At 43.0% G+C, this 20,930-nt stretch overlaps 1 protein-coding gene across 2 annotated transcripts in view; it reads right to left on the bottom strand.

The window, feature by feature from the left end:
* Positions 1-7: 7 nt before the first annotated feature.
* LOC109323998 (synaptotagmin-15-like) overlaps positions 8-20,930 on the bottom strand; it is a 25,171-nt gene continuing 4,248 nt past the window's right edge. The window contains exons 2-8 of one of the 2 annotated variants that reach the window (XM_019555717.1): positions 19,107-19,312; positions 18,312-18,454; positions 16,881-17,176; positions 14,913-15,083; positions 12,591-12,711; positions 4,303-4,482; positions 8-1,823 (exon numbers count right to left, since the gene is read on the bottom strand). In XM_019555717.1, coding sequence (XP_019411262.1) covers positions 1,684-1,823; positions 4,303-4,482; positions 12,591-12,711; positions 14,913-15,083; positions 16,881-17,176; positions 18,312-18,454; positions 19,107-19,312 — 1,257 coding nt within the window. In that variant the 3' untranslated portion in view covers positions 8-1,683. Of the gene's footprint in view, positions 1,824-4,302; positions 4,483-12,590; positions 12,712-14,912; positions 15,084-16,880; positions 17,177-18,311; positions 18,455-19,106; positions 19,318-20,930 lie in introns of both variants that reach the window. The other variant, XM_019555718.1, reaches the window with a different exon arrangement.

The following is a 20,930-nucleotide window of genomic DNA, read 5'->3' as shown; positions in this document are numbered from 1 at the left end:
TGCAATATTTTTATTGTGTATTATATACTGTTTGAGACAGAAATGGATGCACTGTCAACCTGACAAGTACAAGCAAAGGACCAAAAATCCCTTGTTTTCTAGCTTTAGTAACATTTAAATGAACATTAATAATACATTATTAATTGAAGCTACACATGGTCTAGTAACACCAACATGACTGATACACAGTTTCATAGATGTTAGGGGCTGGAAGGAAGTTTACAGATCAAGTCCAGCCCCCCCGCACTTGTGCAGGAAAGATGATTTATTGTTCACCTTTATCAGATAAGTTGTTGTCTTTTATCTTAAAGGTGCCACACTGTAAAAATAGTGGTCACTACAATTGCATTGTTACATTAATTTAGTTAGCACACATTTAGATATCATTTTGCTTCCCAAACCAGGCAAGCTATCTAAATAATAAACTGTTTTAAACAGTTTTGAGGAGTAAACTGGGAAAACCAGATCTATGACACATTTTTGTTACTTGATAACTCTGATTCAAGGGAAAGTATATACATTTCTCTTGGGAGACCAGATTTGAAAATACTGTACCTACTGCCCATCTTAGAGGTATTCCAACACACAGTACCTTTTGCAAACAGGAGCAGTGTTTTCAAAAGAAAAAGTGCTGTAGTTTCTCAGGAGATGCTTTGCTTAATGTATTAAGCTAATTAATGGTGCATCCTGTTTGAAAGAGAGCCTGTTTTATATCTACTATAAAAATTACAACACTGATTGGAACATAAAGTACCAAATGATTCATTAAAAGGAAGTTAGTTGATCTGATTTATAATTGTTGTTTTGGGTGTGAAAGGTCCTAGGTTCAAGCTCTGGATGAGCAGTCAAGGAGGGAAGAGGATGTCCTGTTTATTTTACACTGATTAAAAATAATTGTTCCATCTTACTTTTCCACTAAAACTATTTCATCAGAGTTCAAGCTGGAAAGAGATTTTAATATGAGAGTTTTAGCCAACATTTTCAGTACCTTCTCCTTTGTCTGTCAGTTTCACCAGAAAGTCAATGTTTTAATTTGAGCCAGTTGGAGACATTCAGCTAAACTGTTGAAATAAGTACAGTTATCTTGAGATGCACATAATTGTGCTAATGGTTGTTCTGAATATTATCATACTCCCTCCCATTCAAATTTACAGTATAGTCATTCTAAGTAACATAGTATATGCATTACATACAGTATTCAGCCAACATAGTTTAGGCCCAGTTGATCAGTGTGTTACTCCAATTTAGTGCCAAAGTACCCATATTAATTTTAGTGAAGTTGCCTTGGCCTAGAACAAGGATAATACAGCGGTCAGTTAGGCCCAATTCCTAACTTGTTTTACATTGCAGCCACATGAAAATGTAGTGACCAGCAGGCAGAATCAGTAGCCCAAATTACTGGATATAGGATTACTATACTCAGGCTTATCTTTGTTTCATTTGGTCTATCGTACATAATTAAAGAGAACTGAAAAATAATTTTGGAGGAAGAGGGAAACAGTATTAGCAGCCAACTATGTTGTGTGCATGTAAGAGGAGGTTAAATATAAAGTTGTCAGCTGGAGGAAGAGGTTAAATGGTGGGACCATTTTGTGTCCTTGTCTTTGGATTAGAAAGCATATCAGCACTTGTGTGTTATAGGAGGTCTGTGTCCTTTGACTACTATGCAGAGGGACCAGTTACTTAATTAGGTGCTACAGCAAGAGTGTGCCATCGTTTAACTAGCTCCTTAGGCTTGCTGGTCATTTCATTCCAGTGTTCCAGCTCTCTGCCCCTAGCGTACATATAGGGCCCAACCACTACACGTCCTAGTTGGTGGCTTTCTGAATAGAAAAAGAAAGGGTGGTTAGTAACCAGTACCTGGCTAATGCTCTGATTAGATCTTTACCTAAGATCAGAATATTAGCATTTATTTTACTAACTTTTAAAAAAAAAAGTATTTCCAGTTGAGTGTGCTGTTAGGATACCTACAGATGTTCAGGGCCCCACTCTAACACCTGGTGCTTTACATAAAGTGGCATGAGTTAGAGGCCCCGCGCTTCCCCAACCCAACAGACAGACATCCACCCCACTCCCCTCCCCATCTCTGGTCATTTAAAGCAGCTGGCAGCTCTATGCTGCTGCTATCAAGAGGCCCAGGTCAGGGTGGAGGAAGGGAGCCCCTGCCATGTGGGCTCAGCCTGGTTCCCCCCCAGTACCCCATATGGCAGGAGTCTGTGAGCCAAGGGGTCTCCCTTCCACCTTGCCCCTACTCCCCTCAGCCCAGAGCTGCCTGCTGCTCTGAATGACCAGAGCTAACAGCCCTGGAGGCACAAGCAGCAGCCCAGTCCTCCTCCACACAAAAAATTAACCCTGGAGGGAACATGTTCCCTATGGCACTCTGCTTTAGAGTGCCTTAATCTAATACCTTATTTGTAGGGACCTACCAAAATCACACTGGAAGTGCACTGCCCAGCAGCTCCTTTAATCTTGCAGTTTTCCCCATGTGCCCCCACACACTGATTCACGGAGGGGCCCTGCCACTTGCTCCTTACCAGCAGGGAAACTTAAACTGCAGTTTTAAATATGGCGCTGTTTTTACCTCCCAGACTGTCAGCAGCAAGCAGCAGGGGTACTCAGTAATGGGAGGCAAAAACCATATTGTGGTTCTCGCCTCCCTGCCAGTCAAGAGCGAGCAGTGGGGAGAGTCATGAGGGAAACTGCAAGATTAAGGGAGCCACTGTGCACACTTCTGCCATGATTTCAGTAGGTACTTACTCATTTGACCAGGGTTAATTTTCCACATAATCAGCCATTTTAAAAAAGCTCTGCAGCCATGCATATATGTTGTCACAGGTGTGGAGAGTTTCAAGGGTGACATTTTTTGTGAAAAAAATGTAGGTTGTATAAGAACCCTATATCTTGAGTTATAGTACTCTTCCAGTATGCTCCAATCTTGTATACATATGTTTTAATTCCAGTCCTTACACCTCAAGAGTTACTTCAAAATATATCCTGCTTTGGTCAGCTGCAAACTGGCTGAGACTTGGAGGTGAAAGGCTCTTTATAGGAAAGAAGACTTCTCAGTTACTGCAGTACCAAATCAGAGGTTGGAAGTTATGGATTCTGTTTCCAGCTCTGGACCATTGACTCAGTCTGAAACTGAGCAAATCATTTAACTTTTCCATGCTTCAATTTTTCATCTGTAAAATGGGTTTAGTAATTTGCACCCATCATAACTGGATTTATTTTTAGGTATGTAAAGCATTTTGAGATACTTGCATGAAAATTGCTATGGATTTGTGTGTTGATTCTAATACAGATGATATCACTAATTCCAGAGTCAGATCATTATGTAACTTTTGGCAAGATTTTACACTTGAATCTTGTGAAAATTTAATCTTGGCACTTGAATCTTGTGAAAGTTATTTCTGTTTCAGTACTAAGGCCATGTTTAGATTTGAGAAAAAGGATAATAACCAGATAATATATGGATGCTTCCTAGGTCACAACATTTCTGTTGCTGACCTGTAGTTTAATTTCAAAGAGATGTATATACCCACAGTCTGTCTTCTGTCCAAATTATTCTAAATATTACTGTAAATCAAGTATTGAATTAAATGTGCAGTTATCCACCTTTACTATGAATGATTTCCCATTCTCATCAGAATATAACAAGCAAGGAACTAGTGGTTCTTAACCTTGTTAGACTCAAGGCACCTGTCAGAAAATGCTAGCTCTTAACTTTCACTCACTTCTTGACTACAGAAGAATGGAGCAAATCTTCTGTTGCCCAGGACTCAGAAAGACCATAACAGGTCATAATGTTTTTGACACTATGGATTCCTACTTGAAATCTCTGGGTTTTTCTTGTCAATGTGTAGGTGTAGGTGCTAATATTAAGTGGCTGCATGCTGCACCCTAAAATGAATCTTGTGGCACCCCAGGGTGCCATAGCATCCTGGTTGAGAATCACTATTTAGACATCCCTGGTCTCTGAAAGATGTGCAAGTAACACACTAAGGCAGACTACTGCAAATCTCTAAAATTACTGTTTCCCACTGCAGGTTCATTCATAAGTATGAATACTCTTTTGCTAAAGAAAAATATATATTATATTTTAAAACAACGTTATTAGCTTTTCTGAACCCTTTTCCAGTGGCTTAACCATCTAAGCAGCAGCTTCTGAAATACCCAACTTTCCTATTAATAAGTACCATTGTGCTTCTCTCAGTTTAGAATTATCCAGAGTAGACTTATGCCAGTGTACAAGAGCCTAACAAGCTTTAGGACATCTCAGGTACAGTAAATTATATTGCTTACTGTCATCCTCAGCTTTCTGAACCACAGACAGGCTCAGGCTTGCTGTATCCAGCTCTTTCTGGTCTGTCTTGAAGCTGAAGGATTCATTATATACTGGATTGGGGGATCCTAGAACAGCTGCTGTCTTTTTACACTTGATGAATTTATTGTGGTTCATCAGTGCCACTTTGACATACACACCTGCAATGAAACAAGATTAAGAAAAGAAAGCAACAACATGTCAAGAGCACTGAGACGAAAAGTACAAAGATAACTGAAAGCAATTCCATGCTTTCAGATGCTGTGTATCATAAAAAGGTTAATGAAGGCTTATAAAATAGGTATGATGCTATCTAGTGAAAACACAGTGATGCTATCTAGTGAAAACACTTTAGGTTCCCATCAAGGAAAGTGGCATTACATTCAAGACAGAGATTTATAATGTCACTGATTTCTTGCCCTTCATCTTGGCACACTGGAAAGGAAGTTTGTAGAAGATACTGGCACCTGGCAAATAAAAGTTGTGTAGTGTCTGTTTAAATTTTTTGTCTTTCAGAGACTTCGCAAAAAGGAAAAAAAGAGAGGGGGAAGAAAGAAACGTAATGTCTTCCGTTGCTTCCTGATCTATACCATCCCCACTCTTCATTGTTGTTCAGCTTACATCTGAATCTGCTAAAGTCCGAAGTGGTCTGAATATTTTCCGTTTCCCCCCAGTTTAAATATTCACTGGAAAATACATAAGAACTTTCCTCTTGCTGACTATACAGCTGTCTTTTCCCTAAAAGCAATACAAGCTCCCCTGCTGCTGCTTTACTTGCTACTCCCTGTTCCTCAGTTCATTAATGCAGAAGTTTAGCAGTACTATAATTTCCAGAGTTGACTGTTAAGTTGATTAGAAATGTCAGGAGTGATCCCACAACTGGCAATGGGAGAATAAAAAGATCTTTATCTTTTCTAGTATCCTATCTTTGACTAATATGAAACATTTAAGAGGAACATGCAAGAACTCCTCAGTAGACAGAGATGGAATAAAACTCTGGTTTTATACAGATCTAATACTAGTCTCTAACAATCAGACGTGCTCCAGGGCTTAAACCAAAGATCAGGTGACCCTTCTAAAATGTTATACTTGGTTATAACAACAGTAGATAGCATGATTTCCATATAAATAGTTAATCCTTTTTTGGATCCTGTTAATTTAGTTTTGATGTGATATAATCCTCTTTACCTCAATAAAAAGAAAAATTCCTGGGTGCCGTACTAAATTATTCTTGTAACTGGAGAATCAGTTTTGGAAGTAACACTTGATGGTTAAAGCAGAAACACTAGGTTTGGTGCATTTGCTTTTCATGTGTTGCAACGACATTCACCTCACTTCTCAGATTATATGGTTTTTAATCTCATTCAATTCAGTGAAAGTTATTGGTCCAAACAGGAGTTTGGAGGTTAACATTCTACTCCTACATCCCATTCACAGACATTACACATCTTGGTATTCAGCAGTTTACATTCAAGAGAGACTGGGTTTAGCAGGCTCTGTCAAGTCATCACACTTATTTTTAAAAACACTAAATTCACTCTCCAGCTTTATTCAATCAGTAAATACCCCTTTATTGATCTGTATCTTACATCAGACTACCATAGACCTTGCTTCAAATATCACCCATACAAGGAAACATAGTGGAGTAAACACAAGAGACTTCTCACATAGGTTTTCTTTAGCATCTGCAAGAGAGTCAGCAATCACCAAGTCAGCTGTACTAAAAAAGCATTACCAAAGGAAATAAGGACTGATTGATTTAATTTATTAAGTATTTATCATTTAGCCTGGGGAACTGTTTGTTGACCATTCTTCCTTCCTTCCTCCTGGAGAGTGTCATGCCTTCCATCAGTGTACTGATGGTTACTATAATAACCTGCAAGACTGTGGCATCAAATTAACACAGCAGCTTTGTGGCATGTGTATTGAAAGAAACAAAGTGAATTTAGCTCTTGCTGTTGAAAAATTTCAAAGTTTCACTTAGAAGAAAGATCAAGTATAAGAAGCTTTCTCCTCTGGGTCATAAAGGTAATGACAATGAAGAACTGTCCATGTTTAAGCTTTTCCACTCTTAGGATGTTTCACCTACATCATTTGTAATTCATTTCCCAAAAGCCAGTCATATAAATGTTAGGGCTGTGCAAAACTTTGGCAACTGTTTCATTTTGGAGGTGTTTCAGCCCATTTCATCATCTGGAACACCGAATCTGAATTGGAACAAAAGGCTCCGAAATAGCTCTGAAATTAAACAGAACTATCCTAAACGTTCCAGAGGCAGGATTGATCTGGGAAAAAGAAACTCAGAAGAAGGGGGCAAGGACTGCTCTGGTATTGGCAGCTGTAGCTGGCTAGTGTCTGCGATCTGTCTCTGAGGTCTGTTCCAATCCTGGTTCTCTGAGGGAGGGATGGAGAAAGAACATATAAGGCTGTTTGTGAACTGCTCTCTGCCTTTCGTGAGATCTGTCTCTTGCAGCACAAGCAGCAGAGTATAGCATCTGAAGGGTCTAGGCTGGCAGCAGTAGGTAGTTTCTTGCCAGCAAGTTGTAGCCAACTATTAGCCAATCCTTTCCCACTTATCCTTGCCTGCCATCCCTGTTGTTAATCCCTTTCAAATATTTCTTCCCCCAAAATCCTGTTGTTTATTCTTGTTATTTTTTTTCACCCCAAAAAAAGCTGTAAAAAAAGACAGTATGGCAGTGTCTCATCACTGTGCAGGAAAGCACTACACATATACACATGCAGACACATTTTCCAGCACACCAAATATGAAGCATGCTGAAAAGGCAGGTGCCCAGTCTTCCGGTGGAGGGGAGGGCAGAAGGGCCAAAGTGAGAGCTACAAGTTCCGCCCTCCCCCCCCCCCCAGACAGATGCACCTTCTTCCCTAGCAGGCATGAGGATCCTGCTGCTAGTGGGAGCAAGGATATGGGAGCAGTGTCTGCATCTGCCCCATCTCCACTAACACCAGAAATAATAATAACAACCAGCACCACCAGCATGATAAGCACCATCATGACAGTGTCCCCCACCCCAATTTCAGTTCCCAGCTTGAGCTTTCCAGTGCCAGAGGAGGAGCTGGATCTGGAAGCAGTGGAGCTGAGGGCCATAGCCAGAGAAGTTCTGGGGGAGGGGGAATCTGAGTTTAAGCTCCACACGCCTCAGAGTTCCCCTAGAGCCAGGTCTCCTACAGAAGGCACTATGGAGAAGGTTGTGGGGGCAGGTGGCTCAACATCCCCCGCCATTGTGCCTCTGCCTGCTGAGGAGGGGGGATAAGGTAGGATCCTTATGCGCACCCCCAGAAACTAGGGGGTAGTGTAGTGTGGGATCAGTTTCAGGTGGCAGATGACTCCACATGCCATCTGCCTGTAGTGCCAGTGCAACGCCAGCTGGGGCAAGGAGGTGAAACACTTCAGCATCATGGGTATGCTGATGCATCTCAGGAGGCACCACCCCCTAGCCCATGCTTCTCAGCCTGGCACCAGTGGGAACGTGCCCAAGAGGAAGTTCCCTCCTCGTTCCAAAGCTCCTGTCCCCCATAAGTAGAGGCCAGCCACCCTGGACCAGTGGGGGAAAGGCTGAGGGAAAGGGAGGTGCATTCCAAAACCAAGTGAGGTCACCCAGAGTATTGGGGAGATGCTTGCTCTGGCTGGCCAGCCCTTCTCCTTTGTTGAGTGGCCAGGGTTCAAGCAGCTCATGGTGCTCATGGCCCCATCCTACCCAGTCCCGCACACACCACCTTCAGCAGGATGGTGGTGCGCTCCCTGTACGAGGCATGCAGGGAGTACTTGAGGGAGGAGCTGTGCAAGGCAGGGCCACGGGTAGCCTTACATGTCACCTCAGACATCTGTAGCAGTCCGGGTGGAGATCATACCTACCTCTCTTCCATAGGGCACTGGTGTGATCAGTCAGGCCATCGGTGGGTTCTCCTTCAAGCCGAGGTGATGGATGAGTCCCACACAGCAACGGAGATCATGGGGGCCATGAACCGCATGGTGCAGGGGTGGCTCATTGGGCAGGGTGAGCTCACTTGTGGGTTTGTGGTCACTGACAACAAGTCCAATATGGTTAAGGTGGTGTGTGATGCCAACTCTTTGGCATCCTCTGTGTGGCACACAAGTTCCACCTCATAATCAGGGATGCCTCGCAGGGGAACAGGGATCCCGGTGATGGCACCATCACAACCAGCCAGCTCATTTTGAAATGCAGGAAGGTGGCGGGTGGAAGATGCTGCAGGAGAAACAGGCATCGCTGACCAGCACACAGCACAAAATTATGCAGGATGTGGAGACTTGGCGGATCGCCACATACCTGATGCTCAAAAGGCTGGTTGAGCAACAGAAGGCCATGCATGAATCTGGCTACAGTTGCTCAGGAACACCTGTCCTGTCCACCAACCAGTGTTCTGAGCAAGAGGGTGTTCAGTGCTGCTGGGGATGTTGTGGCACCCCTCTGCACCTTCTTGGATCCTGGTTTGGTAGAGCAGCTGGTGTTCCTCAAGGTGAATCTCCTGCTGCTGGTGTTCCCCAAGCTCCACATGCAGACGGGGTGAATGCCACCATCCTTACTGTCTGCACCTATTTCCTCTATTTATTTATTTATTTATTTTTTAAACCATTTAATGCTCTGCTTTCAGAGCTGGAGGCACCATTCACTGTATCATTAGCCAGCAGAGGAAGATCATCTTCTTGCTGAGCTCCCACGGCAGGATGAATTTGGAAGTATGGACCGGGGCTATGGGGAAGGAGGAGGCCCCAGGTCCTGAAAATGACCTAAAACTGCACCCTGCCAGGGTTGTGAGGCCTGGTGGGACTGCTGGTGGCACGGCAGCCCCCAAGAAATGCCAGGACCACAAACCTTCCTGATGAAAGGTGGGTAGGAGGCAACCTTATAAACTCCAGCCACCATGCACACGCACGGTCCTAGCTAGGGAAAACCCAGACCTGTAAGATCTTTGAGAGGCCTGAGGCTTGCTGGTTGCAGTAGAGTTGTGAGGTTCCAGGTGAGCTTAGCTGCCTGGAATAACATCTGCGAGACATGGGCCACAGGCTAGGGTAGGTATGGAGCTGCAGAATGGATGTCACCCCTACACATCAGGGAGCTAAATGGGCTATCTCCTGCCTGGGTAACATCTTAATCAGTTTTCCATCAAGGCATGGCAGACAAAAGAGGGCCAGGCAGTTGGACCAGAAACAGGTAGGTGGGCCGAGATCTAACCAGCATCAGGAAGGCCCGCTGTCACAGGCTACCATCCCTGCTGCATTAATCCTGCTCTGCCTTAACACACACAAGGCAGACAACGGTCTTTGGATCACTCTGATATCTTTTATTAAACCAACTGAATAGTTAGAGAAATACATCTTAGCAAGCTGTCAGGTTTAAAACCCTTCATCAGGCTGAGGAATCATCTGCAATTGGTGTGTGTGCTGTTCCTGGATGGAAGGAATAATAAAGAAGCCAGCGGCTAACATGCAATGCAGGGAAAAAAGCCAGTCAGTGAAAATGTAAATTGAGGTTTCAGGGGGTGAGGGATGGGGGGAAGGTGCATGTGGCAGGTAGAAGTGGAGGGGTACCTGGGGAGTCAGATGTCTGGCAGGTTATAGTGTGTCATAAATCCAATGTCTATATTGAGTCTATGAGTGTCTGTATCAAGGAGGTTGATGAAGTGAAGTTCATAGGCTCATGTGAAAAGTGGTTTGTAATTTCCCTTTGAGGATCAGGCCTGAGAAACTGGAGACAGAGTGGCTTTCTTGTGAGAAATTTGCCCTGACCGGTAGTTAGGTGTTCTTGTCTGTAATAGATTTCCGGTGTGCATTCATTCTGGTGCGCAGTTGTTGCTTGGTGTCTCCTACATATTTTCCATCAGGGCATTGGGTGCACTGGATGAGATATATAACTTTTCTGGAGGTGCATTTGTAAGTTCCAGGTGTGGTGATGGTTCTGTTGTGGGATGTAATAATTGTGGGGGTGCTGGAGATATGTTGGCAGGTTTTGCATTTCTTGTCCTGGCACGGTCTGAATATATTCTGTGTGTTTTGGGCTGTAGGAAGTTTGCTTCTAGTGATGAGGTTAGCAAGGTTCTGTGGTTGTTTGAATTTACAAACCACTCTTTAAAGACAAGCCTATGAACTTCACTTCATCAGCCTCCTGGATACAAAAACTCAAGGACTCAATATAGACATTAGATTTATTGACACACTATAACCTGCCAGACATATGACTCCCCAGGTACCCCTCCACTTTTACCTGCTACACCCCCCTTCCCACCCCATCCCCTGCCCTCCCAGCTTGTCCCTCACCCATTGACACACTATAACCTGCCTGACATCTGACTCTGACTCCCCAGGTACCTCTCAACTTTTACCTGCTACCACCCCCTGCCCTCTAAGCTTGTCCCTCACCCCCTCACACCTCAATTTATATTTTCACTAACTGGCTTTCTTGCATGCATACCAGCCTCTGGCTTCTTCACTATTCAGTCCATCCAGGAAGACCACATGCACCAACTGCAGATGCCTCCTCAGCCTGACAAAGGGTTTTAAAACCCAAAAGCTTCCTAAGATATATTGTTCCAACTGTTCCAACTATTCGGTGAGTCTAATGAAAGATATCAGAGATACCCTCAACTGGTCTGTGCTGGGGCCAGGACCCAAAGTGGGGTCAAAGGGCCAGGGGCCCACCGTGACGAATGCCCAGAGGAAGAGGCTCAGGTTTGCAACTGGCTGAAGGCGGGGCCCGGCCTAAGGCAGCAAAAGGTCCCAGACAGGGGACCACAGCTGGAGGAGGTGAAGGCATGGGCTGCAGTGTAGGGGAGATAGGCAGCTACGGAATGCATGTCACCCCTAGACACCTAAATGGGCACCCTCCCACCTGGGAAGCAACTGAATCAGTTTTCCATCAAGGCATGGCAGGAAAAAAAGAGGTGGGCGGTTGGCCCAAAAACAGGTGGGTGGGCGGAGATCTGACTGGAAGGCCCCCTGTTACAGGCTACCATGCCTGCTGTTTTCATCCTGCTCTGCCTTAATACACACACACACACAACATGTGTTTTGCTTTGAACAGTTTGAGGTGCAGTTTCACAAAAACCCCTGCACCTATCTCCTTGAAACTTGGCAGACTTCATGCCCTCAGACAGGGCTACCATCCCTGCAATTGTCATCTGAACCAGGCAAGAAGTGACAAAGTTCAGGCATTTTAGTGATTCCCCATTATAGCCTATGGCCAGGGGCAACACGTAGGAATGCACCGATGTCCCCCCTGCGAGTGCCAGCTGGGGAGCAGAGCACTGCTTTCATGGTGAGTGAGATTGGCCGCCCCCCCCCCCCAGTCAGCAGGATCAGGCACTGGGGGACCCTTCCCCCCCAACTCAAGCACGAGACACCCATGCCTATGGCCAAATCACTGAAACAGCATCCAAACTCCAAAACAGAGTTGGCCAAATCAAAACGGAACAGTGATCCAAAATACCAAAACAAATCACTGTCCCTCCGAAATAGCTGAATCCAAAACCAAATTGAAACATAACTGTTTCGCACAACCCTAATAAATGTTTTCCTTATCTCTGCTCTCTAAGGCCCATTTATAGTAGCTGTTCTTAAAGCCATGCCTTTACAACTAGGGCATGGCTTTTGACCTCATGTCTTTGCTTATTGGAAAATTATTTTGTTTGTTTGTTTTTAATATCAGTTCTGCCTTGAGGAAGGCAAACCCATCTCTAGAAACAAAATGCAATATGTATCTTGTTTTTACGTGCTGCATTTTACATATTGAATTCAGAAAACATCATTTTAGCATTTTATAATAATGCCTGAAGTCTGGATGTTTAGAGATACCTGATACAGCAGCATTTCATCTCTGTCAGTAAGAGCCTTGTTACACCTTACACTGTGAGCTGCACAAATGATGTTGCAATTACAATACTTCACAAGTTTCTAGAAGTGCACTGAAGTCACACAGTTGGGTTCAGATATTATTTTGAACCCATGATTCAGAGCCTATGGATCTCTGAAATGTAGCCTTTTCTGATTTGGAGGCCAACAACCATGTTCACAGTTAATTGTGGGCACCAAGCTTCAGGCACAATAAATAAAAGTTATCAACATCTAGTTAGCACAGTAACACAAAACTTCGTTTCTGTTAATTCTGAAATTAAATCATGCTGGTGTTTAGTTATTCAAATGGGGTCAATGCAAGCTTGGCGGTGGATGAACAGGGTAGGAATAAATTAAAACAGGAATTCTGGAGTGGTAAACTGAGAGTAAGGCAATACTCACTTGTAGTAAAGCTCTCATCTTGTAGCTTCAATCCCCTTGCTCTTAGCACCACCACACTGAGACGTCCCAGGTAGTCATTATAGCTGAGGGAGAACTGGATATCTCCATACTCTGAAGGGGGCTTTGTAAGCAGAAGATTACTGGTAAAATTCAACTGAAAGGATCTCTCTTCAGTCATATACAGACGGACACTTCCTGCCACTTACAGTCATATACAGATGGGCAGTGTTTTCTGCCACTTTAAGAATGGAAAATGAACTCTAATGTCTTTGTATTTCATTTGCAATGAGCAGTATTTTGGTGTTGGTTATATTAGACAAAAGTGCTTTTGCAGTGTACTATTCAAGAGATTCCAGTATGCTCCCTCACACTAAATCCTTCACTTTATTTACATGAGTAAATACGCTGATGTCAGCAAAAAAGTTTTGTACCCTCTTTTTAACTGCTAGTCTCATGTGACCCCCCATCCCTCTATTGCACATTATCAAAGTGTTGCTTCATACTCCCACACTTCCCACAACCTTTCTCCCCTCAGGACCAGCATGAGTAATGCTGTAGCCGTTGGGCAATATAAAGAATTCCAGACTTGTCACCAGCTAAATATCTGTTTTTGTAGGTTTAATTGAATGGGGTCAAACTTGTTGATGTGTTATGAAAGTGCTAACAAATGAGAAGGTTCCTTAAAGGCTCATCTGCAACATTCCTGTACATTTGAATTACTATTTTTGAGGGTACAGCATTCTTTTTGTTTTGCTGTGACCTGCTTTTCTCTCCTCTTTTTAATTTCTGGCCATGTACAGACACTCAGTTTCTACAAACATTTCCATTCTCCCATTAGAAAACAAAAGCGTGCAGCCATTCAAGCTTTTTCTCCCTGAGCAAAAATGGCTGCTCTGAGAGAAAAATATCCCAGGAACAACCAGAGTTAAATTGCTCCCAGGAGCTTCTCCTGGGAGACTTAATGTCTGCAAGCTTTTCACCAGTTTAACTCCTCCTAGGAACAAGGAGGAGTGGAGTTAGGAGAAAGGGCCCCTGCCTTCCTGAGACCAGGGTCATCCCCATCTGGAGAAGGAACAAGAGGCAGCTGTTCCCCAATCCCACAGACATGAGACGAAAGGATGAGCAACTCCAGCTGCTCTCCGCCCGGTTCACACCAGAGCTCCCAGTGTGAGAAGCAGCAAGGGGTTTTGGCATGCCTCTGCTCCAGGCACTAGGAGCCAAGCGCAGCAAGTGTTGCTCCCCACCTGCTTCCCCCTGCACCCTCCCTTTCCCCACAACTCAGCTGAGCAGGGGCAGCAAGCTAGGCTTACAAAACTAGCTTTGGGCTCCACTGGTTTCCTTTTCTTTTCCCTCACTGCTCAGCTGAACAACATGGCTGGGAATTGAAAAGTTGGCACAGCCAGTAGCTGGGCTTGTAAGTCTGATTCTCAGCCATGCTGGCTTCCACTTGCAGTTTAAAAGGCAGAGAAGCTGGGAAATGTGCTTGGGGGAAGGCATCTCAAGTCTGGCTCCCAGCCCTACCAACTTTCCCTTGCCTCCCAGGGCAGAATAGGATGAAGCAGGCTGTTGTGTGGCAGTGTCAAAGCTTGATGAAAAGCCCTTGCCTTGCCCCACACTACTCTGGTTCAGACCAAAGTAGTATATGGTGAGGCAGCTGTCATTCCCCTGTGGCAAGGGTCCCAGAGGTTTGCCTCAGTGGCTGAGTGCTCCCCATCCACCCTGCACTTCTCCAGGCCAGCCCAGAGAAGTGCAAGGAGCAGGGCTATTCTCTTGCAGAGGAGAACTTGGAAGGCCCCCCATCAGGGCTGACAGGATTGGGGGTCATTCTCCTGGGCCTGGGGCCCTTCTAGGGCAGTCTGTGGCAGCTGCTGTTTAGCAGCTACCATCTGCCACTTGACAGTCTGTCCCTTTCCCAGGTAGGGGAGAGTACAGGCTGTCAAGAAATGGGCTCTCCTAAGGGTGGGGTGGAAGAAAGTTATCTGTACACAGCTTATAACAAATAACAATAGAAAGTGTTCTAACGCTTAGCTACTGCATTTTGTTTAAGCTGTGGAATAGGTAGATATCTATGCATGCAGCTATTCCAGTGTTAAGTCCATGTTGGGGAAACATCAGAAGTTCTGTAGAGCTGAATGTTATTATGTCAGGGTTCAACAAAACAATATATTATTTGATTTCATGTTCTTCGGTCCCATTCATGTCCACATGTAGTTACTGTATGTTCCCTAGCCATCCTAGTAGGCCCATCAAGATGGAAAATTTAAAAACACAAGTCAGAGTAATAGTTACCTCATTTATTTAACCCTTTGCTTAGTTGCCTACCTCCAGGTTTTCTGCCTCCAGATCTCTCCAGATGACCAGTTTGCTGTCACTAGTTAGTGTTTCATTTCTCAAAGGCAAAATAACTTGGCCCAGGAGGTGATGCCTTTTCTGTTTATCAGTGTGAAAGACCAAGAACTTCAGGGTTCTTTGGTGTAATGTTTTACTGGAAGCCTGTGCAAGAATAGGAAAAGTATTTCAATATAGACCAAATGGGTGCTACTGAATTATTTATACCACTATGTAGAATATAATCATCATGTATATTTAAGACAGATTTTTTTTGAAACGTGTTGGAGAATTGGAATTTGAAAAAAAATGTTTTAAGCCCAGTGTTTTAAGTGTGTGAAGTCACAATTGTGCAAAGAGCTCCTAGGATCCAAACAAAAATAGTATTAATATAATTGTAAAATCTCTAGAATGTACTTCAAATAGTTTGTAAATTAATATAAATTAATATTGTGAAAGTATGATATTGTGTGATGTTCCACTTCTAGAAGCAACTGGTATCCCCTGGGAAGGCATGCATTTCCTAGTAGTTCAAAACTGATGCTTTTAGCATTGTAGTGTTGCTAGATGTCATACCTTCAACCTATCACTTTACTAACTATGGACATTACCCACCTGAAATCTTAATACAGGGTAATTCCGGGGCCAAAGAATTACATTTTGAGAGGAGTAAAACCAGTTCACAAATTTAAGAGAGATTGTTTATTATTTGGTTTGTTTTTAAGCTTCTCAGAAGTAGGAAAATATTAGTAGTTTTAGGTTAATGGATTAACAGATCAGGTAAAGATGTTTGTTAAAAATGTTATGACAAAAGCAATGTATTACATAGCTCCATAGTTTATCATCAGGACACACAATAACAGGAATGTCTAAATTATTTTTCAGGCTTGTTTCTGTACTCAAAAATATAAATGTATAGCCATATAGCTAGCAAAATACCTTGTATGATTGACCCTCCTTTTGGTTTATGAGTATGCATTTTTCTTTGGAAAAATGCATTGAAAATTACTAATTTATTAAAATCAGAAATTATATAAAATATCTATCACAAAATCCAGGAGCTGTCTGGTTTATGCTAAAACTTTCAGTGCTTCTAGTCATTCAGTTCTGCAACAGATCACTGACTTGAGCTGGAGTTCCCAGGATGGCCAGGCTCCCACTTACTAAACAGCAGGGATCCAGGTTCTCTGATAACTCCCCTCCCACAATTTTTGGATTAAAAAAAGTAACCCAAAATCCATTTTTTTCCATGATTAAAATGAAACACCACTAATATATGCGTGTGTGTGCATGTAGATAAATATACACACACACAGATATATGTAATTAATGGTGTTTCATTTTAATCATGGAAAAAGTAGATTTGGGGTTACTTTTTTAATCCAGAAAGTAGGGATTTTTTTTAAAATCAGAAAACCTGAATGCCTACTAATAAGGAAGCTTGGAACCCCAATGAACCCCAGTCCAAGTCAGTGGTCTCAGGATTTTGATTCACTGCTGTGGAGCCAGAACTCCTAGGTCTTCCAGGTTCTGCAGCAAGGAGACTGAAGCTCTGGAAACACTGATTTCCCAACTGTGTCAGTCTATGTGGAAGGGCTATCCTGGAGTAATTGACCTGGAAAGTCTAGGGTCTCTAAGCACCCCAAACTAGACTGACTAGAGTTGGCATGAAAGCAGACAAATGTCCAAGAGAACACGTGCCTATGTTTTGACAGAAGTTTGTTGAAAATGGTTCATTCTTGCAAAGTATTTTAGTTGCGATGAATCATCACTTCTGGGCAAAAACTTGCTTCATTGGAACGTTTTTACCAGCTAGTCATGGCCATATATGTGTTGGGAAAAGTTCATCATGAGATGATGTAGCCCTCTTGACTACCTAGCCTATCTTACTTCCTTTGATCTTATTTCCCTTATATTCAGAGTGAAACATCATAGGCAAAAATCCAGTTAAAAAGCAGGTACCTGAAAAACAAAGTTTTCATCAAAATGTGGGTTGGAGGTTTTGCATTTGGTTTTGGATTGCAGGAAACGCCTTTCATCTGGCAACAGGTAGATTTTAACAAAGGGACTACAGGAATCTGCAGGGGCCTGAAGGTTTCTGGCTTTAATCAAGAAGACAAGGAGCCTCTCTGTTTCTTGCTCATATTCCACTGAGAACCAAAGACGACCAATGTTGCCCTCAGGGAAGTTTGTCTCGCTGTTGTCTTCAGGGTCCTTGTACAGTTCTGGATTGATGGATCCTATAACATAAGCCCCAGCTTTGTAAAATAAAAAAAAAAAAAAAAATAGAAAAAGAAATCAGGTTGACTTTAAGGGAAACCATGTATTGTTCTTGTTTACTGACAAGCTGCTTCTACATATAAATACAAGGTTTGAACTCTCTGAATTCAAAACTTGGGAAATGTTTGCTTCTAGGGCCCATCTCTTTTATTCCTTTTATTACAGAGCAGGGCCCATGGGCCAGATGCCTGGAGAGCTGTGTGATTTGGCCTGTGGGGCTCCCCAGAAGTCTGGAAACTTGGCAGTGGAGTGTTAGCAATTCTGCCACCAGTCCTCCACCACCAAATTTCTGAGCCCTATGGGCCACATGACATGGCCCTGTGCATAAGATCCTGCCTATATGCACAGAGGTGGATGACAGGGCCCAACCAGGCACACATGGGGCTGGAACAGTATGGTTTGATGTGTGGCTGAGGGCAAGCAGTGGGGCCCAATCCTGTGCATGTGGGGTGATTTGACCCAGATCCTGAGTGCATAGCAGTGGGGAGGGGCTATGGGGCCTGATCTGTAATATGTGGGGTAGTTTGGCCTGATCTGGAGCACATGGGGGTGGGGCAATGAGCCTGATCCTGAATAAGTGGGCTGAGGATGGGTGGCAGGGCCTGATCCTGAAACAGCACAGGGCTGACATTTCAGGCCCCATCCCACACAAGGCTGTGGCTGCGGCTGCAGCCACCATATACCATGCAGGACCAGTGCCTGATTCACTCTGTATTGTCTGGGGCCCCAGCCCTGTGCATGCCAGATTGGTCCCACAGAGTGGATCCAATCCACAGAGCAACAAGTTTGGGCACCAGTGTTATAGACAGTGACTGCTTTGCACGGCTCCTGGGAGAAAGTAGTTGCTGCAGCCCTTGTAGGCTGCAACAACTGCAACTGGCTGTGCCCACCCATCTGGAGAGGTGAACACTGTCATAGCAGTCTACAGTGTTGTGCATGTGGAAGATAGTGGGGAGGCAGGGCTGATGGTTTCTTGTGGCCCAATTTTGCAGGAAAACACAGGAAGTGGTTGGGACTATTCCTGTTGAATACTGTAGTAAATTCACAGCAAAGATGCTACTCAGTATCATTTCCTTTCCAATAGTCTGTCCCACCTTTGCAGTGTCATCATACCCAAGGAATGAAAAGATGACCGAGATCCAGGCTGAGGGGTCATGTACAGCTCATTGTCCTCCTGGATCTGCTCTTCATTTGTCAGATTAATCCAGTCTTGCGCATGAATTTTTGGTGGAATGATGAATGGAACACTTCTAGTTCTGCTCAATGACAACAACCACTATCAACTTTTCCATTAAAACTAAGAAAACCACATTTGGTAACAGGAACATGTATTTAGTATCATTATAATTTCAAAGTTTTCCATAAATTATATCTGTATCACTCAACCAAACAACATAATACTTTTTATTCTATGCTTATGTAAATTGTAAAAAGTTGCTTGTATTGTGGCAGATCTTAGAGCACCCAACCAGGAACCTGGCACATCGCTGTGCTAGACTCTGTAAATACAAACATATTTTTAGACAAATCCCTTTAATCCTCAAGTAATGTGTAAAAGCAGGCAGGGGGGTTGCTTGTTTTGTTTTGGAGACTGAAAACATAACATTAGCCCCCCCACACACACACACTTTTTTCCTTCTGGTCTACTGCTTCATTAATTCCTTGATCACTAGGTTCTTGAAAAATTTCATTCTGAGCATCACCAGATAGTACTGACCATAAATTTGATTTCACCAACAAATAGCATTTTCTGAGGGGGGACCTCATGTCTACAGGGAAGGGCCTTGAGTCGAAAAGTATTGAGAACCACTGCTCTAGTGTGCGTGTCTGCCTACATTTTGACATCGGCAGGATGACAGGCATGCAGTTTAATAAGCAGTAGCCTGTGATAGGAAGAAATATTTTCACCTTGTGCTTTTTGGTTGAATTGCAGGGGACGATTGGGTAAGATTCTGATCCTGTAGACTGGGCTCCAGACATGGTGGAGTAACTGGATTGACAAGTTCTTCATAAGAAGGTAGGAAGCATAACTTCTTCCAAAGCAAGTATAGAGCTATTCCAATAAGGGTGAATAAAAGGATCCCTCCTATCACACCTCCTGCCACAGCTGCTACCTGTTCTGATTACACACAAAAAAAATACAATATAGTGAAATACAAGATAGAATAGGGGATTTTGAATTGGGATATTGAAATTTAGGATTAAGAATTTCTAGTTACTGTGTGTGTTAAAATATTTCATGACAATGGAATTGTTTGTTTCATTGCTAATTATATTGACTGAAGTTTTAGAGACAGGATTTGGCCCTCAAATATTTTCTTGGGGTCAGTCTAAGCCTGTGGATTAAACTCCCAGAAGAAATAGGGACCATCACAAATTTCACCACCTACTAATCCACATGCATGGCACATTTCTTTGACCTACATTCTCAGATACAGACACATAGCAAAATGTTTGTCTGAAGGAAATGAAAACCTTATCAAAGTTGTGTTGCATGCATGCACACACACTTCTGCTTTGTAGAAGACAAGAACAAACAATATAAGCATTAGTCACATTATTTAATACACTACTGGAATGTGTACAAATATTGTGGTGATGTTGACAGAGTAAGAGCATATGTAGAAGGACAGTAAACTTAGGAAGCAAAAATTTGGTTTTTTTCCAATTCAATGTGAGAGAGTCCCAATAAAAAGCAAGCTAGACGCCAAGTATCAAGCAACAAATAGTACCATTACTTTGATTCATTTCCTTTCTTCTATGCTCACTTTTAAAAAATTGTCAAAATGAAAAACAAATTAAAGTTTAGAAATTAAACAAAACAAAAGACTTTTTTTTTTTTTTTTTTTTTTTTTAGGTAAAAGCAAAGTTAAGAAAGAAAATAAAACAATTACAGGATACATATGTTTCCTGGTTTGGAAAGGTTAACTCAGACATCATCCAAACATTGTATCCGGAACCCTGATTACTTAAGATACAAATAATATCTCCAGAAGTTCTGTATCAGCAAAAATGAAGAAAGTTTATAAAGGAATTGCAAATACCTTTATTTAATAGTAACCTACAGAACTTCCTTGATAAGAAGCCCTCTTAATAAAAAGCAAGTGTTGAATATTGCTAATAGGCCCTGGTCACTGGTGCTGCAGGCTCCTTTATGTAAGCTATGGCAGTAAAGCAACTACAAAGAGACTAGATGTCCAGTCTCCCAGACCTCAAATGACAATCACAGAGTCCCCATAGGCAACGCTATGCTATCCTATACAAAAGACTTTGGTGCCTGTGACATGCCACATTCAGTTTTAGGCAGAGGAGACATGGCAAAGACCCTTGTATACTTGGGTTTTTGACTGCTCCAGGGGCCTGTAATGTCAGCTGGCAAATCTACAGTAGAGCAGATGACAAAGCAAGGCAAGGCCAGACCCTCATCCAGGATATAACCTCTGTATATTCTTACATGTGAGTGACCAAGTTAACCTGACTATGTGAGATCAGAATTGTTAGAAGTGTAGTGTCCTTGCGAGCCAATCACCCTTCCCTTTTTGCAAGAGTTCCCAAGGTGTGAGAGAACGAATGGCTGCAATGCCTTTTCAGTTCTTCCTAATTCAGTTTTATCTTTACTTCTTTCTCTTGACTTTCCCTTTGCCTTCAAACCCTTTCTTCTTATACAGACCATGGACAGACAAACCTCTCTTCTCTGCAAGCTTATGCTATTGTTAGAAATATTATTAAAAA

Source organism: Crocodylus porosus, unplaced genomic scaffold, assembly GCF_001723895.1.
Source record: "Crocodylus porosus isolate Cpor-Errol unplaced genomic scaffold, CroPor_comp1, whole genome shotgun sequence".
Taxonomy (NCBI): domain Eukaryota; kingdom Metazoa; phylum Chordata; order Crocodylia; family Crocodylidae; genus Crocodylus; species Crocodylus porosus.
The sequence above is the reverse complement of the archived record's forward strand: the minus strand, read 5'-3'. Positions and strand labels throughout refer to the sequence as shown.